The sequence below is a fragment of the Lolium rigidum genome, chromosome 7, assembly GCF_022539505.1.
Source record: "Lolium rigidum isolate FL_2022 chromosome 7, APGP_CSIRO_Lrig_0.1, whole genome shotgun sequence".
Taxonomy (NCBI): Eukaryota; Viridiplantae; Streptophyta; class Magnoliopsida; order Poales; family Poaceae; genus Lolium; species Lolium rigidum.
The window spans coordinates 359,209,678-359,229,270 of NC_061514.1; the positions used below are offsets into that span (position 1 = coordinate 359,209,678).

Consider the following 19,593-nt stretch of genomic DNA (forward strand, 5'->3'; position numbering starts at 1 on the left):
TCTTATTCTATTTTCTGATTTAAGACATGGATGGTTTGATGCGAAAATTAAAAAACGTATGGAACATATTAGTATGAACGCTTTGAACACCATTATTGCTAATGATATGGAAAATTCTAAGCTTGGGGATGCTGGCTTTGATGAGCATGATATTTTTAGTCCCCCAAGCATTGAGGAGAAAATTTTCTTTGATGATACTTTGCCTCCTATTTATGATGATTATATTGATAGTGGTCTTTTGGTGCCACCTACTATGGAGAGTAAATTTTGTTGTGATTATACTATGCCTCCTACACTTGATGAGAATAATAATGATAGCTACTTTGTTGAATTTGCTCCCACCAACTAATAAAATTGATTATGCTTATGTGGAGAGTAATAATTTTATTCATGAGACTCATGATAAGAATGTTTCATTTGATAGTTATATTGTTGAGTTTGCTCATGATGCTACTGGATATTATTATGAGAGAGGAAAATATGATTGTAGAAATTTTCATGTTACTAAAACACCTCTCTTTTTGCTGAAAATCTTGAAGCTGCACTTGTTTTATCTTTCTATGCTTGTTGCATCATGCTTCATAAATTTGTTTATTTACAAGATTCCTATGCATAGGAAGCATGTTAGACTTAAATTTGTTTTGAATTTGCCTCTTGATGCTCTCTTTTGCTTCAATTACTATTTCTTGCGAGTGCATCATTAAAACTGCTAAGCCCATCTTAATGGCTATAAAGAAAGAACTTCTTGGGAGATAACCCATGTGTTTATTTTATTACAGTACTTTTATTTTGTATTTGTGTCTTGGAAGTTGTCACTACTGTAGCAACCTCTCCTTATCTTAATTTTGTTGCATTGTTGTGCCAAGTAAAGTCTTTGATAGTAAGATTCATACTAGATTTGGATTACTGCGCAGAAACAGATTTCTTGCTGTCACGAATCTGGGCCTAATTCTCTGTAGGTAACTCAGAAAATTATGCCAATTTACGTGAGTGATCCTCAGATATGTACGCAACTTTCATTCAATTTGAGAATTTTCATTTGAGCAAGTCTGGTGCCTCAATAAAATTCGTCTTTACGAACTGTTCTGTTTTGACAGATTCTGCCTTTTATTTCGCGAAAAAGCAGTACTCGATATTAACTAAGTGTTTTTCCTTCGAGCTAACATAGAATACAGTGCTAGATAAGTGTCTTATATTTTCCATTGCAGGTCCTGGACAAAATACTTGCTTCTAGGCTGATTCTTTGGTTACATGCTTCTCGCCGGTTGATCTCTGGTATGTTCAAACTTCAATATAACCCTGTTTAGAATAAGTATCTGAAGCTTCGTTGTTGTGGATTGCCAACTAAGCTAACCCTGCATCATTTAAAAATATACATTTTTGTAAGTACGCTAGCAGACCATGAAAGATGAAACCATACCATGATATTCAAATGAACATAAGCATCAAATATTCAAATTGCAGTACATGGAAATTATACACATTTAACTTTGCTTCCCAGACTCAAAACACAGATTAATGAGATGCACTTTATTTCTTCAAAACACAACACTTTAAATATTACTTTTCAATAAGTCAGATTTTCACACTATCTACTTATCTATACAAACTACTTCAGGACGAATAGAAGTTTTCTATTTAAATGTTCAGCAACGTTTCTCTTGAATATATCAAATAAGTATTGAAAGATTTTCATACGAACAATCCACTTATAGCCTAAAATAGGTACATGATGCTTAGTATCAATGCAACCTAACCATGAATGCTAATAAATTAGGGCAGCTAGTTAAAATCTCCCTACCATTTAATTGAGCTACAATGCATATAACATCTACTATTCGGGCTTTGAGAATATATCGCGCCATATGGTGTATTTTTCCATATATGCCCGACTACAAAAATAATTCTAAAGAAAATTCTTAAAGTATGAAGAACTATAAACAAAAAGATTGTCCATGGTTTAATAGATACCTCATTTTTATTTTCCTTATTCCCACAAACCTTGTTTAGTCCAAGGCTGCCTAGCACAAACTACATGAGAAACGACATAACATGTAAGCTCTCTCCCTCTCCCCAATTGCTCAGCGACAATCTAATTCACATGTATTAAGCATGCTTTGATGTGTTTGGTCTTTTGCTGTTTCTCCGTTCTAAAGATGAGTATCTCACCTCTAAAAGGGGTGGTGCTTCCGGACAGGACCCAATCAGGTGCGGTCGGTCCAACAACAGTCAGGTACTTGTCCAATTGCCTGTCAACAAAAGTGCACACTCAAACTCAAATAATTACAACAATGTGAACTCAATGTCCCATCTAGCCAAACCACTCAAACTGAAATAGCTGCTGCATACGAAAACTCAAAGTTGAATAGCTTCACCCATACGGAGATCAAAGATTCATAATTTTGCAGTGTACCCATTAAAAAGTTTATAGGTATATTACTGTGCAATGGTTACTATAAAATTAACAACTGCTTCTGCGCTTCTTCATTTAAATAAATATATGGATAAAATCTCGAACTGAAATAGTGGCTGCATACTAAAACTCAAAGCTGAATAACTTTACCCATATGGAGATCAAAGGGTCTTATTTTTATATTGTACCCATTAAAAAGATTATAGGTATATTACTGTGCGATGGTTACCATAGAATTACCTACTGCTGCTTCTGCACCTCTTCCTTTAAATAAATATATGGATTAAATCTCAAGCCACAAGGGCTTAAAGATTGCACCTAAGCAATGCAGAATGCTGGGGAAAGAGCTACATTAGCTATGCTGGCCATTTTGCCAAAAACACCATAATGTGTGAAGTTAGGCCTATCTGGCAACAGTTGGTAGAACAAAGGGAATTAATGCGAGAACAAATATTTTACCATCAAAAAAATCTAGAGGTGTTAATTAGCACTGCCATATGCAGTAAATTCAGTAGTTGAAAATGGAAAGAGGAACACAGCGAGAATCTAACCTATTAATGAAGATATGATATGTCGTTTAGGTGAAGCGCTGAGAAAGCAACTCTAAGAAATCTGAAGTCAGAACACATTCGCAGCCAAGGATATCTTGGAGTCTGGAATCACATAATATTGATGTGCTCAAATCATGCTATGCAAATGAAATACAACACTAATGGATTTCATGCATCTCAATTAGGCTGGGTAGAAACTCCGAGTCGACAATAATTTATATTCTAAAGAATAACATGATTATTACGGAAAAGGACAGGAAAGTTGAATAGACGCCTTTTCTGACACTACTACACTACTTTACAGAAAAGTATATAAACCAAAGAATCAATGTAGAATTTTGCTTGTATTCCTAAACCAGTCTCTTAATTCAACAATTGTTTCCTGTACCTGTGAAGCATTGTGTGCGTGGCTTAACTTTCAGATGGATGCAGTTCCAAACCACATTCTACATTCTAGAATAAAAATGGTAGAAAACATTCAGGTATACCAGCAAATCCCTTCTTGTTCACTGTGATTAACAGGGAATGAATGCTCAAGGGAATCAATGTTCAAATTTTCGCTCTCACGCGGTGCAGCAGGACCCGACGGCGCCGTGGGGAGGAGAGGCTCGCGGTGTGGCGGCTGGGATGGCGGCGCGAGGGGAGAAGAGGAGAAGGCCAGAGACGGATAGGGTTTCGCTCGTTGTAACTTTTCCCTTTCCCCTCTCCTTCCGATTCTTTTCATTATCTTCTTTACCTCAGCCAATCGTGCAGCGAGACGTGGCCCAATCGCTGAAGAATAAGCGAGGCGCTCGCCCAGGCCTTGCACGCCGAGTGGCCTATCGTGGATGGCATCTCCATGCCCCATGGGGGTGCAGCAATTATACCTTTAGACAAGAGCATGCTGGGGGCTGTTCGTACCTGCCACGTAGAGGCACTGGAGCTTCCCCTGCCCCCGTCGCTCTGTGCAGCATCAACGTCAATGACCATGGCCTGACAGCCCCCGCCTCGCCAGCTCCCCCGGGCACAACAGCGAGGACGCCCCACACGGCGTGGAGCGGGAGGGCTACCAGCACAGCACAAATGACACGGCCTCGTCACCCTGAAGGTAAACTGATGAGTTCAGATTAGAACACTCACCTAGATAGGATGTATTTAGAAGTAAAAAAATTAGTAAAGCTGTAAAAGTACAAATAGGGGCAAATTAGATAGAAACAAATGTAATGCGTGGTATTTGTCTGTCCTAATGTAATTCTAAATTTTATTTGAAACAACAAACTTAGTAAGTTCAGTCTAGAAGGATAATTAGCAGAAACATTCTAACTAACATGACACAGCACCTGAAATAGCACTAAGTCCTAAACCAACAGTCAAAGCAGTCTAATAACAATTATTCACATGTGCAAAGTTCACAGGAGTAGAAACAATAGTTATGAGGCACTGAAAGGAATATTTTTTGGGCAATGACAGTAGATAATGAATGAAGGAAGCAGAAAGTCATCAATTCTGGTCTTGCATATCTTGGATTCTGTAAAATCTGTATATCAATTTTTATTCTGCAGAAGCGATTGCGGAGTTCTACGGATGGACGCTCTCTTCGATCAGAGGCTGCTCCCCGCCACTGCTGGGGATGTCGGGTGGTCGCCTCGTGGAGGCCTGACCCTCACATGGGTGTCTCGGGTGTTGGATGGTCGTTCCAATGTTATACGAACCAAAGATTCTGGTGGCCAATGTGCGAGGCCTTAATGATCGTGCAAGGCGTTCGGGTGTTAGGAGTGTAGTAGGTACCACGGGTGCGTCTATTGTATGTCTCCAGGAGACAAAGCTATCGGTTGTAACCCCTACCATTGTTATGGAAGCGCTAGGCGCGGATTTTGATGCTTATTTCTGCTTGCCTGCGTCTGATACTCGGGGTGGGGTGATTGTGGCCTGGGTGAGCAGGGTCGTGCAGCTCGACAGCGCACACCTAGATGCTAATAGTATCACTGCTAGGGTGGCACCCTTGGGGGGAGAACCCTGGTGGTGGTTGACCTGTGTCTATGGGCCACAGGCGGAGGCGGACAAGATCGCCTTCCTGGATGAGCTTCGCGATATCCGCGGTACACACCAGGGCCCATGGGCTCTCGTGGGGACTTCAACATGATATATCGGGCTGAGGACAAAAACAACGGTAATCTCAACCGTAGGATGATGGGCAGATTTCGCCGCTTCCTCAACGACTGTGAGCTCAAGGAGATCTATCTGCATGGCCGGCGCTATACCTGGTCTAATGAGCGTGAGACTCCTACCCTAGTCCGGCTGGACCGAGTGTTTGTCTCGGTGGCTTGGGAGGAACTTCACAGTAGCTGCACTTTGCGCTGCTTGGCGACGGTTGTGGCGGATCATTGCCCCCTCCTCCTTGACTGCACCACTCAGCCGAGGGGAGGGAAGAGGTTCCAGTTTGAGCGATTCTGGTTGAAGCTCGATGGGTTCAGCGAGGTGGTTCAGAGCGCCTGGGAAGTGGTCCAGGGGGACACTGACCCCTTCAGGAGGCTCACCGCCAAGCTGAAACTAACAGCACGCAGACTCATGAGCTGGAGCGATAAGAAGGTTGGATGCGTGAAGCTGCAGCTCATGATAGCGCGGGAGGTTGTGCTGAGGCTGGACACCGCCATGGAATCCCGACAGCTTTCCCCTGATGAGCGTCGACTCCGGGCGCACCTTAAGCAAGCCTACCTAGGGCTGGCTTCTCTGGAGAGGACGATGGCCCGCCAACGGGCAAAGATTGCTTGGCTTCGGGAGGGGGACGCCAACACAGCCTTCTTCCACCAGCATGCGTCCTATAGGCGCCAGAAGAACGTGATTCACAGCCTACGGGTGAATGGCGCGGTTACCTCGGACCATGCGGCCATGGCTGATGCTACCTTTGCACACTTCGAGGGCCTTATTGGTACCGAGGTGGGGCGGACACACTCACTGGACCTAGACTTCATAGACACGGCCACAGAGGATCTCTCCGACCTGGAGGCGGCTTTCTCTGAGGACGAGGTCTGGGATGTCATCAGACATCTGCCTCCGGGCAAAGCCCCCGGGCCTGATGGGTTCACGGCTGAGTTCTTGCAAAAGTGTTGGGGTGTGGTCAAGGGCGACTTTATGGCGGCCTTCGACAAACTTTACACGTTGTGTGGGCGCGGGTTTCAAGGCCTCAACCAAGCCTTGATAGTCCTGCTGCCCAAACGCCCGGACGCCGCAGGCTGGGCGACTACGGACCGATCAGTTTGATCCACATCTTTGCCAAGCTGGTGGCAAAGATCCCGGCCACTAGGCTGGCTCCCCGGATGGAATCGCTCGGTGGATCGCAACCAATGCGCCTTCATCCGCAAACGGTGCATCCACGACAACTTCATGTTGGTTCAGCGAGACGGCCGCATTCCCGCATAGGGAAAAGGAGCCGAGGGTGATGCTCAAGCTGGACATCGCGCGTGCCTTCGACTCGGTGTCCCGGGGTTTCCTCTTAGAGGTCCTCCGTAAGGTTGGGTTTGGGCCGAGATTTCGGGAGCTTGTCTCCTTGCTCGTTGGCCACGGCCGCACTCCGGGTGTTGCTCAATGGCGAGCCGGGCCCCCGATCCGGCATCGGCGGGGACTGAGACAGGGTGATCCCCTGTCGCCGTCGTTGTTTGTGCTGGTGATGAACTCGCTCAACAAGTTACTGTCCAAGGCCTCTGAGATGGGGATTCTGCGACGGCTGGCGCGGCGGGAGCTTGCGACATCCGTGTCCCTTTATGCGGATGATGTGGTGATCTTCTGTCACCCGGATGAGGTTGAGCTGCGCGCGGTTCGGGGCATCCTAGAACTCTTCGGAGAAGCCTCTGGCCTACGCACCAACTTCGCTAAGTGCTCGGTATCTCCCATTGCCTGCACTGACGAGGAGGCCGTTGGCGCTGCGGATCTCATGGAGTGTCAGCTAGCACCATTCCCGGTGAAGTATCTTGGCATCCCCCTGTCTACTAGGCGGCTGTCGGCGGTGGCTTTTGACCCCCTTGTGGAGAGACTAGCTGACAAGTTACCAACATGGCGTGCATCGATGATGCCGCGTGCTGGACGCTTGGCGCTGATACGCTCGGTGCTCGCAGCCATCCCGCTACACCAGCTGATTGTGCTCGGGCCTAAACAAAAGACGCTCAGCAGTGTCAACAAGATCCTCGCGAGGCTTCCTTTGGCCGGGTAGGGCTGAGGCCAGTGGAGGCAATTGCCACGTGAACTGGGCAAGGGTGTGCAGACCGATTACACTAGGCGGGCTTGGGGTCCCAGACCTTGCACGCCTCGCCACCAGCCTCAGGGTGCGCTGGCTGTGGAGGATGCGCACGGACCCTTTGAGACCGTGGCGCGGGTTGGACATGCAGTTCTCGAAGGCGGAGCTGGACATCTTCGCTGCATCCACCTCGATGGTGGTGGGCAATGGGGAGTCCGCCCTCTTCTGGGAGGACCGATGGGTGGACGGCAGATCTATCAAGGAGATGGCGCCGGAGGTGTACGCGCTGGTACCTAAGCGACGCAGGAAGGTGCGTACGTGCACGCCGGTGCGCTGCTCGATCGCGCTTGGATCCCGGACATAGCGAGGGCACCAAGCGCCCTCGCGATGTGGCAGTACGTGCAGCTATGGGCCAGGCTACGAGGGTTCCAGCTTTCGGCGGAGCAAGACAGGATGACCTGGCGATGGACGACGGATGAGCAGTATACCTCCCACTCCTGCTATGAGGCCCTCTTCCAGGGAGCGGTCGTCTCAGCATCTTGGGAGCTGAACTGGAAGTCCTGGGCGCCTCCGAGAGTGAAGTTCTTCATTTGGCTGGCCTGCCTGGACAGGTGCTGGACGGGTGAAAGGCTGGCGCGGCGGGGCCTCCCGCATGCGCCCAGATGCCCACTCTGCGATCAGGCTGAGGAGACCATGACGCACCTCCTTACGGGGTGCTCATTCTCCAGGACGATCTGGTTCGAGGTCCTCTCGTGGATTCGATCCACCTCGGGACCTCCTCTGGAGGGCGACTTCGTGGAGTGGTGGTCGCTGGCAGTGCGTACTACCCCTCGCCAGCTGCGCAAGGGTACCTCGTCAATCATCATGCTCACGGCGTGGTGGATTTGGAAGCATCGGAACGCTGTGATCTTCGACAGCGCACAGCCCTCGGTGCACTCCTTATTCGACGACATCAGGACCGAGGCGCGGCTTTGGGCGGACGCGGGAGCCCGGGGTGTTCGCCTTCTACTCCCCTAGAATAGGTCTCTTTCTTGGGTCGAGTTGTAGTGCGGGGTGTTGGCCCCTCCACGGGGGGGCATGTACATACTTAACCTTCTTTTCTATCAATGCATCGAAACGCAAATCTTTTGCGTTTTCGCGAAAAAATTCTGCAGAATATTGTGAGCCATTTATGTCCCAATTTTACTTTCCTGTTTACCGAAGTCAGCGTAGACTTTTAACTAACTAATGGACCTGTGTTACGGGCAGCATACGTATTGGGCGCCTAAACGGAGCACTTGAAGAACGACAATAGGGAAGCCTCATCTGCCAGTGAAGATCACACATATAAAGCGAACATACGGTACTGGGAGACAACAGAGAAGCATCACCTGCCAGTGAAGGACACACATGTTGACATGTGAAGCAGCAGCCAGGGCACATCTTCCTCGCTAGAGAACACCATCTTGTTATAGAATGAAGAGGAATGCCTCGGTGGAAGTAGATGGCGGCAAAAGGAGAGCCGCAAAGAATGAATAAAGGGCAACCAATCTACAGAGCTACCAAGCAGATGTCAATCCTTGCATCATCGCCTGGTACGTTGTTCTTCTCCCTTAGTATTTATTACAAGGCAATATATTGAAAGCAATTATCTGGTGCATTTTGGTCTTCAAAATAGATAAAATTTGGAAAGAAATATATCTGTTCAAATTGAAAATTTGGAAAGAAATATACCAAGAAGACCTTGCCTTCTGGATAATTAAACCATGCAGTACATTGTTCAAATTTCCAATGCTTTCAATGGGTCCTTCGGGTCAATTTCATGGAAAAGAGGAAGATCTGACCTTGCCACCTCAATCTCGTGAGCTCAGGGGTCCTGAACATGCATATAAACTTATATCTTAGAGATAATCCTTAGGCACACATATATCAGAACGTCCAGAAAAACACAAACACATATAGGAATCCAACATATCTGGTGAAACCAATACACTATAGATATGCCAATTAGTTTTCTGGTAACTACACTGTGAACCACTCGCTAATTTTTACTGATCGTCTTTCTTGGGCGGACAACTAAGCTTCTTTGCAGTAGTATCAACAAAACAAAAAATTGCCAAGTTTCATATGGTGTTTCCTACTACAGGCTAAAACACGGAATTTCTAATGAGGCAACAGAAGATAAGGCTAAAATAAAAAACTTCATCACCTAGTAACCTTTAATTCTTGTGCCACACATAATAGAACATATAAATGAGATTCTTTGGACGTGAAGAATACACCTGTGGACTGGCACAAACCATTATACATTGTTTAAACCAGCCTACATATATAAGAAACGACAAAGAATTCTCTTTAGCAACATCAAGGTTAGAAGCCGATGCAAATACATAACAGCAGGCAAAATTAGCAACAACTTGTTTCAACCACACAAAATAACAGTCGCCTTAAGGTAATTGCACCGACAACTCAACGTGAAGGGAGGCAAAAGCAACTAAATCTTTTATGACCTGGAGACTACTAAATCAAGTGAAGAAAATGGTCAGCTGCGATTAGGAATTTGTGTACGTTTCAACTAACTGTTGCCTCGCAGCATCCTTTGCACAATATTAACATATGTGTGAATCTGCAAGTGCGTATTTCAAAGTAAAACTTTGCTACACCATATTCATTATTTACCATGTGGAATATCACATTCAGCAAGCCCAACCAAATAATAATGGCTTATGTGCAACAAATAGTAGATACATAATTTTGTTCACATAAGAGGTAAATGTTCTGGATCAAACAATTAGCAACTTCCACATAGAATAATTAGCAGGCACCACAAATAGTCAAAGAATTAGTTTGAATTCATGAAATATAAGCTTGCATCAGTAACAAACATCTTTCTTAGATACTGAACAATGATCTATCCCCATGGCACAAAAGAGTAGAAATACAGAACTGCGGTCATATACCTGTATCTCTCGCTCTCTACATGTATTTGTTGTGCAGTTTTCTTACATAGTAGCTTTATCAACAGCTCTGCAGCATAAATCCAGGAGTAGAAGCAAAACACCTCTGACAGGAGTCATGCTATGCTAATCATCTTGGCAAGCAACCCAGAATCCAGTGCCTTGAGTGCGAGATACATACTAAAGAATAAAAAATAGGTAAGTTATTTCTTCCAAAAAGAGCTGAAGTTAGGCAAAGAAGAGAGTGCAAAATTATTGATATTACATAACTTGTTGACACTCAGGCTGGCTTCATTTAAATGACACTACCTTAATTTAGATGCTAATAGTTCCATACTACTATATCGGAAATTATGATCTTTGCAAGCAAGGTTGCCTCGGGCTTGTACAACATCTTAGTTAGCTCAGAACTATTAATAGTATACGTGTAGTTAAAAGTAAGATTATCACTGAAGTGGTACTGATATTACCCAAAAGATAAAGCTAAGATTATTTTAACATCTTGCATGAGTCTTTCAGTTTTCTAGGAAAAGTTTTCCTCTAGCTGCAGTATATTCAGTACATACAAACCTAATAAGGAGACTAAATTAAGAATATTTGGTAGACATGTGTAGGATTCAGAATTCGTAGCATTAGGGACATAAGTAAATCACATGAAGCATCAGGGTGAATGAATTTGACCTGAAAACATCAGGGAGAACACATCTTATGTGTCCAAGAGGCTGTGATGTTGATTTCTAAGCCATGATTTCAGTCGACCAAAGTCAAAAATAGAGTATACATTTTGTTTCCAATGGCAACATGCCTTTATGGTTGGTGTTATTTCGTAGGCACTTATATAGGAAGATACTGTAGTATGGTCAGTGTTATTTCGTAGGCAAACCTCGTACATACAAACCACCAGAAGCTATTAGAGTAAAAATAATTCCAATAGATAATAGAAGTATAGAACCCATGAATAAATTGGGTGAAAAGAAAATTCTTGCTAATCCTGTAGGAGTGGAAGGCTTCCTGCTCCGCCGTCATCTGCACTTTAATTCCATCTACCAAACTGCACACGGACTGGAGTAGCACATACGTGAGAAAACTCAAGATCTGAGAAATTTCAACATAGGTGGTCTAATTCATAGCTCTGCCCACAGATCTCAGCAGTCCTAACACGCACAAACATAGAATAGCATTTTTTAGCAGAAAGGAACAAATCACAAACCAATACAATACAAATCGTATCAAGAACAGGAGAAGGAATCGTGGAAAGAACAACCAAAATCCGCCCAAAAAACTCACCAATTTGGCCGAGCTGGGAGGAGAAGGCATGGCCACGTCACGATGGTCCTCCTCCACCTTGCTCCTCCTCTAGGCCAGCCCTTCCCCAAGCCCCGCCCCGCTGTGCCATGGCGGCCGTCGTGGAGACCCGCGTCTCCTCTGTTGCTGTAGCAGGATGGAAAAGGCGGCGGGGAGGAGGCGGGGAGGCAGCGGCGCTGGCCCATAGGAGGAGCCGGAGGATGGGACGCGAGGGGAGGGGAGGACAGGGCGGCCAGCCAGGAAGGCGGAGCGGCGCCAGCCGGCAGCCGCCTCTCGCGAGCAGCACGCCAAGGGAGGGCGCGAATGCAGCTAGGGTTTCTCGGGAACCTCTTTTATACTGGCGCGGTAAAAACAACGGACGGCCCAGATTCAATGAGGTAAGATCAATGGCTGAGAGGCTCTAATCTCTGTGAGGCCCCCGTGGGGGGGCATCATATATACCCCTGGATTGCATCTATTTGTTTCATTTTACTTAATAAACAGACAAGGTTGTATATTAAACCAAACATAAAATAGGGAAATATAATACATATAAGTATACAAGTGCTGAAAGTAGGTAAATGGACATGTGAACTAAGGTGTCCAACATAATGCAAGAGGTAAAGCATGAACTTATCATGGATATATGTCGACATAATGCAGGTTCAACTTTAGATGGGTAACGTTCCATCAACCATGGATAAAAGCACATTAGTAAGCAGATAGTGGCACTGAACCAAGAATTTGAAACTTTCATTTTCTTGAGAAAACCATTATGGGATAAAGCAAAATACATAAGGCGGGCACTAAGGAACGGTAGAAGAAACATCCACACGCGGTGCACAAGCGAATTGTTGCAACGGGCACCTCGTTCATATTTACATGCCAGCTACAAAAGGGAGGAGTACAATCTTCAGACCCTCAGGTACGTAGATAACACGGAATGAACATCTAGTCACCACATGTGTTACCAAAAGCGAACACTCCTGGAAAGTAAAGTAGAAATCAGGCAGTGGCCAAAGTCAAAAAAAAAAAATGATGATGAGTGTAGGATTAATCTGTAGTCTCTATATATGCGAAACTTAAACCCACAAAAAGTTTTAAGAATATCCAGGTTTATACATGAGAACATATATGCATGCCTTTTCAGATATTTTACCTGTTTCTGTTTCTGGGCTAGGCCTTCTTCGTCTTGAATTGTGCATCCGCCTGAACTTTCTGCGACAGCAGCCTACGCCAATGAATGTTTACACAATACTTCAATCAAGAGACAAAGACATATCGTGCACATCTACTGTATCAAAAAATGGTTCACCACTAAGGATAGAAACTACCTCTTTTCTATCATCTTCAAAGTAGATGGAGCAAGTGGACAATTTGGATCATCAACTACAGATGAATGAAGCTGAAAAGAAGAGAAGTTCACCATAAGAAATGAGGAACCTAGCATAAAAAAACACAAGTAAACATGGATAACATGCGGGTAATCACCTCTTGGGACCCAAAGCCAGGGGGTGACTCCAGCAGACTTTCATACCCAACCTGTGTTTTATTGCACCACTCCACATTCATATGGGACTGGTATTTTTTAACATGATCATGTTACAAGTACCACCCACAGATTATCAAGAATGCTTAAGTGCACGGCGACCATTGTTGTGACATCGATAAAGTGCAAAGCCATTTTCAACAATGACAGTCTCCTCCTGAAACTCTTTTTGAAAATTTTGGAACATTTTCCTTTTTGCATACAAACAAATTTGGCTTTAAGCTCCCCACACGGACCATGCACCATAAATTCAGAAACCCAAACCTGAGTGTCACCATACATTAGTTTCCTATGTGCACAGGTTGAGAGTTATTTGGTCAAAATTTATGTTTCTGTCCCACTGTATGTCTAGGGGCATTTTGGGGTTCAGAGGTAGCTAATCTACTGTGCCATATTTGTGCAACATAGAGATATCACGTCATGGATCTATGCTTGAAGTAGCAAAAAGTGAGATTATTTTAATAGGCTTTGTGCGTGGTACACAAGAGAAGAGATCTGTTGTTCTAGAGTTTACCTCTCTACTAGTGTTGACCATGTAGAATGCCTCACTTCTGGAACTCGAAGCCATGAAGAACAAAACTATAAAGGAACATGATTCAGTCTGACATCCGTATCACAAACCATTTGAAAAGTAGTACTGCACTAGCTAGCTGGGAAAAAGATTATAAATAAACTTTAGAAAAATCCAAATAAATTCATCTTGATATTAATTTATTAACTTTTTTTCTTTTCTGGTGCAGCAAAAAGGAGAACAAATCACATTGACCAGCCGGCAAGTATGAGAACTGAATATTAATCTGTCAACTACAGACAAACATGAAAAACATTATAAATACCATAAGCAAATACTTCACATCGTATCACATTGATAGGACCACCCCCATAGAATATTTGTCCAAACCATGGATAACAAATAGAGTAGAACCAAGCAAATTGTATGCCTAAACAATATTTTGAAGACCAGATGGTGTCAAATAAATCCTTACAACCTGGAAACAAGTAACAGTCATAAATGAAACAATGCACGTGTTCGTACTCCGCTGAACTACACTACTAAGCAAGCCTTGATGATAATTTGCTCTAACAAATTTCGTTAGAGATCAAAAATTAAGTCTACAAAAGCAACTTGAAAAGTGCAATCCATTAGGAAATAGGGATAATTTGTTTATTAGCCACAATTCCTTATCTATAATGCGGTATACAGATGGGTAGCAGATTTCCTGCTACCAAATGGTTCCTGGAATGAAGAGCGCCTACAGCAATACTTTATACCAGAAGATGTGGCAGCTATCACCAAAATTCAGACATCCAGAAGAAACGAGAATGACTTTATTGCCTGGTATCCAGAGAAGAGAGGCATTTTCACCGTTAAGAGTGCTTACAGATTGGCCTTGAATAGAAGTATGCAGACACAGGACAGGGGTGCCACCAGCTCCAGACCTGATGGAGCACGGCCATCTTGGAAAATAATCTGGAACAGCCCTGTACCTCCGAAAGTGAAGCTTTTAGCATGGAAAATATGTAACAATGCTATCTCTACGCAGCTGAATCTGATGAAACGCGGTATATCCACTACAGGCCTATGTCAGATATGTGGCCGCGAAGATGAAGATACCTTCCATGCATTTATACAATGCCCGCATGCACGAGCCTTATGGCTAGCCATGGCAGAGGTTTGGGAACTGCCACGGGATGACCTCCTGAAGCCAACCGGGACGGAGTGGCTACTACATCTCTTGTGCTCAATCCCGGAAATCCAAAGACCGGCAACCATGATGACCTTGTGGCGAATCTGGCACGGCCATAATGAAATGACCCATGGGAAACCATGTCCTCCCATTGAGGGGTCACGCCGTTTTCTAGTAAGCTATCTTAATTCTCTTTTGCTAATTAAACAGTTTCCAGCTGCAGATTTTGTGAAAGGGAAGATGGTTATAAGCCCTGAGAGCGGATTCAATAAGCAGGGCACTTATGCGGATGGCCGTCAGAAGGTGAGGAAGAAATGGGAACTGCCTGGGCCGGGTGAAGTGAAGCTTAACATAGATGGTGCCTTCTCAAGTACTGGTGCTGGCATTGGGCTGCTCTTGCGTGATGACAAGGGGGAGGTCATCTTTGCTGCATGCCAGAAGCTACAGCAGTGTCAAGATGCCACTGAAGCTGAGATTAAGGCCATAGAAGAAGGATTGAGGTTGGCACTGCACTGGTCGACGCTGAACATCACGGTGGAATCAGATTGTGCTGAGGCTGTTGAGCTCATTAAAGAAAGCACCCCAAACACTTCAGCCTATGCCTTTAGTATCAATGTTATTCGAGAGTTTCTTAGGGAAAGAGAAATAAAAATAGCTAAGATTAGTCGGGATGTTAATGTGGCTAGTCATGAGCTAGCAAAACTGGGTAGGGTACACGGAAGAACTGAGGTGTGGTTCAGTAGCCATCCTCCGGAAATTGCTGAGGCACTTTCCAATGATTGTAACCCTATGTTTGCTTAATATAATCTCTTTTCCCCCGCAAAAAAAAAACTCATGTTTGTGCAGAAATTGAGCACCTCTGTATATACTGCTTAGTATAATTAATTAGTCACAAGAAAATGGAAGAAGAACATTCTGCTGAGAGAACAATTGTGCAGAAATTTGTACATGCATAACCTCAGATAAGCACAACCCCGTCACAATCAATCACATCTACACTAGCACAACCCCGTCACCACAGCTACGATGAATTGCATGCAAGAGTAAAGAAAACTAAAAATTGCGGACAAGATCTGCAGTACGGCCGAGCAGAACGTCATCTTCTCGGCCAACGCCGCTGGCGCCGGCTGTGGCGCCGCCGCCGCCGCCGCTGCCATCGCCAGGCGAATCTCGTGCAGCTCCCTCTGCGCCGCTGCCACCGCCTCGCGAATTTGCTGCAGCTCCCTCTCCGCCGCTGTCGCCGGCTGCCGAACCTCCTCCAACTCGAGCTCGACTACCTCCCCGTCCGCCTCCGCCCTCGCCTGCCTCTCCCTGTCCGCCGCGGCGAGCTGCGACTCAATGTCGCGTCGCCTGGCAGCCTCTGTCCTGAGCCAACGGACTAAGAGAGCAATAACTACCAAGACTCCAACTACAAGGACCAAGCCACCAAAGCACGCAAGGGCAATGACGAGAGTGTTCTTCATATTAATCTTCATTGCTGCGCCCGAGATCTAAACTTGTGCTCTACAGAATACAGAATTGTCCCATTTTATAGGCGGAGGCGGGGATGTAAGAAAACATACCGTGTGGAGAGCTCGAGGGCGGCTTTACTTCGCCGGAGAGGCAGGGATCGAAATTTCTTTTCGCCGGAGAGGCTTGAGGGGAGAGGGGAGAGACAGAGCCGCGGCCGTTCCAGGGGATGTCTTTGGAAACGGCGGGTGGAAGTGGAACGGCACGGAAACTGCTCGGTAGCACCGCTTCGCTGAAGGAAGCGCGGTCGTGGGCTAGCCCAGTAGTGGAGCGCACGCTCGTAAAAATAGTGTGGAGCTGGGAATCGAGTTCGGGTGGTGCTATATGCCACCCTGATCGGCCCCTAGCAGACACCGCACACCCTAGTGTTGGGCCGGCCCAATAATCTCTCCTGTATCATTTATGTTTCTGCTAGAATTTGAACAATTTTCGGATTTTATAAAAATTTGAATCTGAACTTTTAAAAAACTAGAAAAAAATTCGAATCTAAACATTTTTTCGAATTTCAATAATTTCGAGTTTGAAAATATTTTGAACGAATTTCGGATCTGAACTTTTTAAAATTTGAACAAATTTGAAATCTTGACTTTTTCAAAATTGAAAAAAATATCCAACTTGAACAAATTTCAAGTTTGAACAAATTTTCGAGTATGAACAAATTTCAAAGTTGAACAAATTTCAAAGTTGAACAATTTTCTAATTTGAACAAATTTCAAAGCTGAACAAATTTCGAATTTTAATATTTTGAAGAATTTTCGAATTTCAACAAATTTTGATTTTGAACAATTTCAAATCTTAGTATTTTTCGAATTTCCATAATTTTTGAATCTTACCGGATTTAAGTTTGAATATTTTCGAATTTTAATAATTTTTGAATCATAACAATTTTCGAATCTGAAATAGAAAGAAAACAGAAAAACCAACAGAGAAAAAAAGAAAAAAAAAAGAAAACAGGAAACGAAAGGGGCAAAATTCCCGAAAATGCGAATTGGGCCCGGCCCATACAGGGTGTGCGGCGTTGGGTATACACCGACCTGGTCGGTGTATAGGAATTGCCATCGAGTTCCGCTGAACCTTTTGCATTGTGGGCTTGGCCCGTTTAGCGTGTTCGCTGTTTGTCCTTGTTTCTTTGACACGACTTCGTTCGCAGCGTTCGGCTGTTATGCTGTACAGACCAAGCGATCCAGCTAGTTCATTAGCTCGTACGTGTGTAGCTAACTCACTGTTTTTGCAGGTCTTTCTCATTGTTTTCTTTCTTTTCCCTTTGATATTTCTTCCTGCTATTTTTTCTTCTTTCTTATTTAAAGCTAATTTCTTTTTCATGTTTTTACTACTTTCCTGTTAGTTTAAAAAATGTATCTTTTTTTTTATAGTGGGATATGTTCTACTCGAGCACGCGCACACGCAAGGATCGATTCGGTTGTGCTTTGCTTGCGATGTGGTTGTGCTTTGCTTGCGATGTGGCTGTGCTTTGCTTGCGCTTTGCTTGCGCTGTGTTTGTCTGATTATTTCAGGTCATCAACCATAATAACTGCAGCTATACTTCTTATTAAGTGATATCCGTCGACCAAGTGACTTCTTTGCTTCAGTTGCTTTTAGCCATGAGAAAAAAAAAACATATACAACGCTCATGCTCATAATCTACCCGCAGCTTTATTTCTGTAAATCATGCTCGCCAAGTGTGGCTCCTAACTCCTAAGTTCGCTGGATACATAAGCAGCTAAGTAAGATGCATCTGAATTGACTCTGAAATCATTTATCTGAATCGCCGGCCAAAAGCAATCAACCAAACGCATGGGCAAATTTAAGGTCCGTTTTGCCGAGCTTGAGCTAGAGCTAGCTAGCTCGGCTTCCTAAGCAATGTAACCAAACGCACCCAGTTACAAATTGCTTCCAGCAATATGTGCTTGATACTATTCAAAAAATTATAATAACATGAGAGATGGCAAGAGTATGACTGTATGAGGTATGTACTGAATGAAATTGTTTGGCTCTCAAAACAAAAATTACATACCCGGCGTGCACCAATAAATTTTCCATATGGTTGTGCTTCTTGATTGCATCAAGTCTCTGGTTGAGCTTCTTGATGGCATCAAGCCTCTGGTTGAGCTTCTTGCCGCGACTCCCAATATCATAGGCGAAGAGTCGATTCGACGAGAAGGCGGTTGCAGCATCCCACGCCGGGAGGACGATCCCCGCTCCATGATCTTGAGCTAGCAGAGGTGGATTGAGCTAGCAGAGGTGGAGAATACCGTTGCCCTTTACTACCACTTTGGGCTTTATAGTGCTGGATGAGTTGGTGCTAAGGGTGGATGGGGGGGGAGGCAAGGTGAATACTGAACAAAGGTGGATCCTTAATTGGCTTTAAACATGACAAATGATGCTGTCTTGCTTTTTCTCTTTCTTCTTTTTATAAATGGGAAGATGCCTTGCTTTTTCTTGAATGGCTGGCAACGCACATCTTTTGGCTTGGGACGGAAGCAAGCTGGTTCCTTGATTTTCTTGAATGGCTTCTCCCCTTTTTCTACACTTCTCACTTTCTCAGTTCACCTTGTCAAAATAACCAGGGCACCAAGCGCACAATGCAACGTGGGGGCTCAGCTGACTGGTTTCAGACAGATAATATGTCGCGAACACGGTATGTAGTCGAAAGGTGACCATGAAAGATTATGGAACTCGTTACTACTCCAGACGAACTGAACCGTATCGCCCCCCTTTTTTTTGTTTGTGAATACGCAGGAGATCTGCGTATCATTGTATTAAGCTTAGAGACGGACCATGATATCCAAGATTACAACGCAGGTTACAAACCAAGCATGCGGAAACCACCAGCACCGACGTTGCTTAGAAACGCCGGGCTAAAAAAACCCCTGAACTACCTTAATCCTCTAGCAGGCCTACCTCTACTGTCAAGCCAGAGCTGCCATTCCGCTGCGATTAGATCGATGGTAGGAGCCATGGCCGTGTGCTTGCGCTCAAAGACACGGCTGTTGCGTTCGAGCCATAGAGAACGGAGGATCAACATGATGATGGAGTTAGCTGTCTTCCTGTCCTCCCGCGCGAAACGGCCAACTGACTGGAGCCACCAATCAGCGATGGACAGATCCCCGTGTGGTGCGATGTTTGGCAAACCCAACCTGGAGATCAAGCCTCCCCAAACGCCCTGCGCGAAGGGGCAGTGGAGCGAGAGGTGGGTGATAGTTTCGTCGTAGAGATCACAAAGCGGGCAGATGACATGTGATGCCAAGCCACGTCGCAGCCTACGGTCTGCTGTCCAGCACCTTCCGCGCAAGGCTAGCCAGGCGTGCAGTTTGAACTTCAGCGGTGCAAAGGAGTTCCAGATGAGGTGCGCACCGGGCAGCCCTGTCAAACCGTGGAAGAGCATGCGGTATGCAGACCTAGAGGAGAAGCGGCCATCACCATTCCACTTCCAAGCAAAGGAATCGTCTGCTT

At 44.9% G+C, this 19,593-nt stretch overlaps 1 protein-coding gene and 1 long non-coding RNA gene across 10 annotated transcripts; both read right to left on the minus strand.

Moving 5' to 3' along the window:
- Positions 1–1,105: 1,105 nt before the first annotated feature.
- LOC124678323 lies at positions 1,106–2,869 on the minus strand. Of its 2 annotated transcripts, XR_006994416.1 has the most exons (3): positions 2,170–2,869; positions 1,972–2,031; positions 1,329–1,355 (listed from the first exon to the last, which is right to left on the minus strand). It is a non-coding gene; the product is annotated as an uncharacterized LOC124678323 (long non-coding RNA). The 2 variants fall into 2 exon arrangements; XR_006994415.1 differs by lacking the exon at positions 1,972–2,031 and having other exon boundaries at positions 1,106–1,355.
- Positions 2,870–12,126: 9,257 nt separating this feature from the next.
- Positions 12,127–18,449, minus strand: LOC124675331. Of its 8 annotated transcripts, none has more exons than XR_006993245.1 (6): positions 18,155–18,449; positions 13,458–13,522; positions 12,886–13,207; positions 12,729–12,799; positions 12,554–12,625; positions 12,127–12,380 (listed from the first exon to the last, which is right to left on the minus strand). XR_006993245.1 is itself a non-coding variant. In XM_047211399.1 (6 exons), exons 1-5 carry the CDS (start codon positions 18,342–18,344, stop codon positions 12,571–12,573), a joined length of 432 nt encoding a protein of 143 aa, XP_047067355.1. In that variant the 5' UTR covers positions 18,345–18,449; the 3' UTR covers positions 12,127–12,380; positions 12,554–12,570. The 8 variants fall into 8 exon arrangements, 4 of the variants coding, with proteins under 4 accessions (XP_047067355.1, XP_047067354.1, XP_047067357.1 ...); XR_006993243.1 differs by adding an exon at positions 14,326–14,425 and having other exon boundaries at positions 12,886–13,522; XR_006993244.1 differs by having other exon boundaries at positions 13,458–14,425.
- Between the last annotated feature and the right edge of the window lie 1,144 nt (positions 18,450–19,593).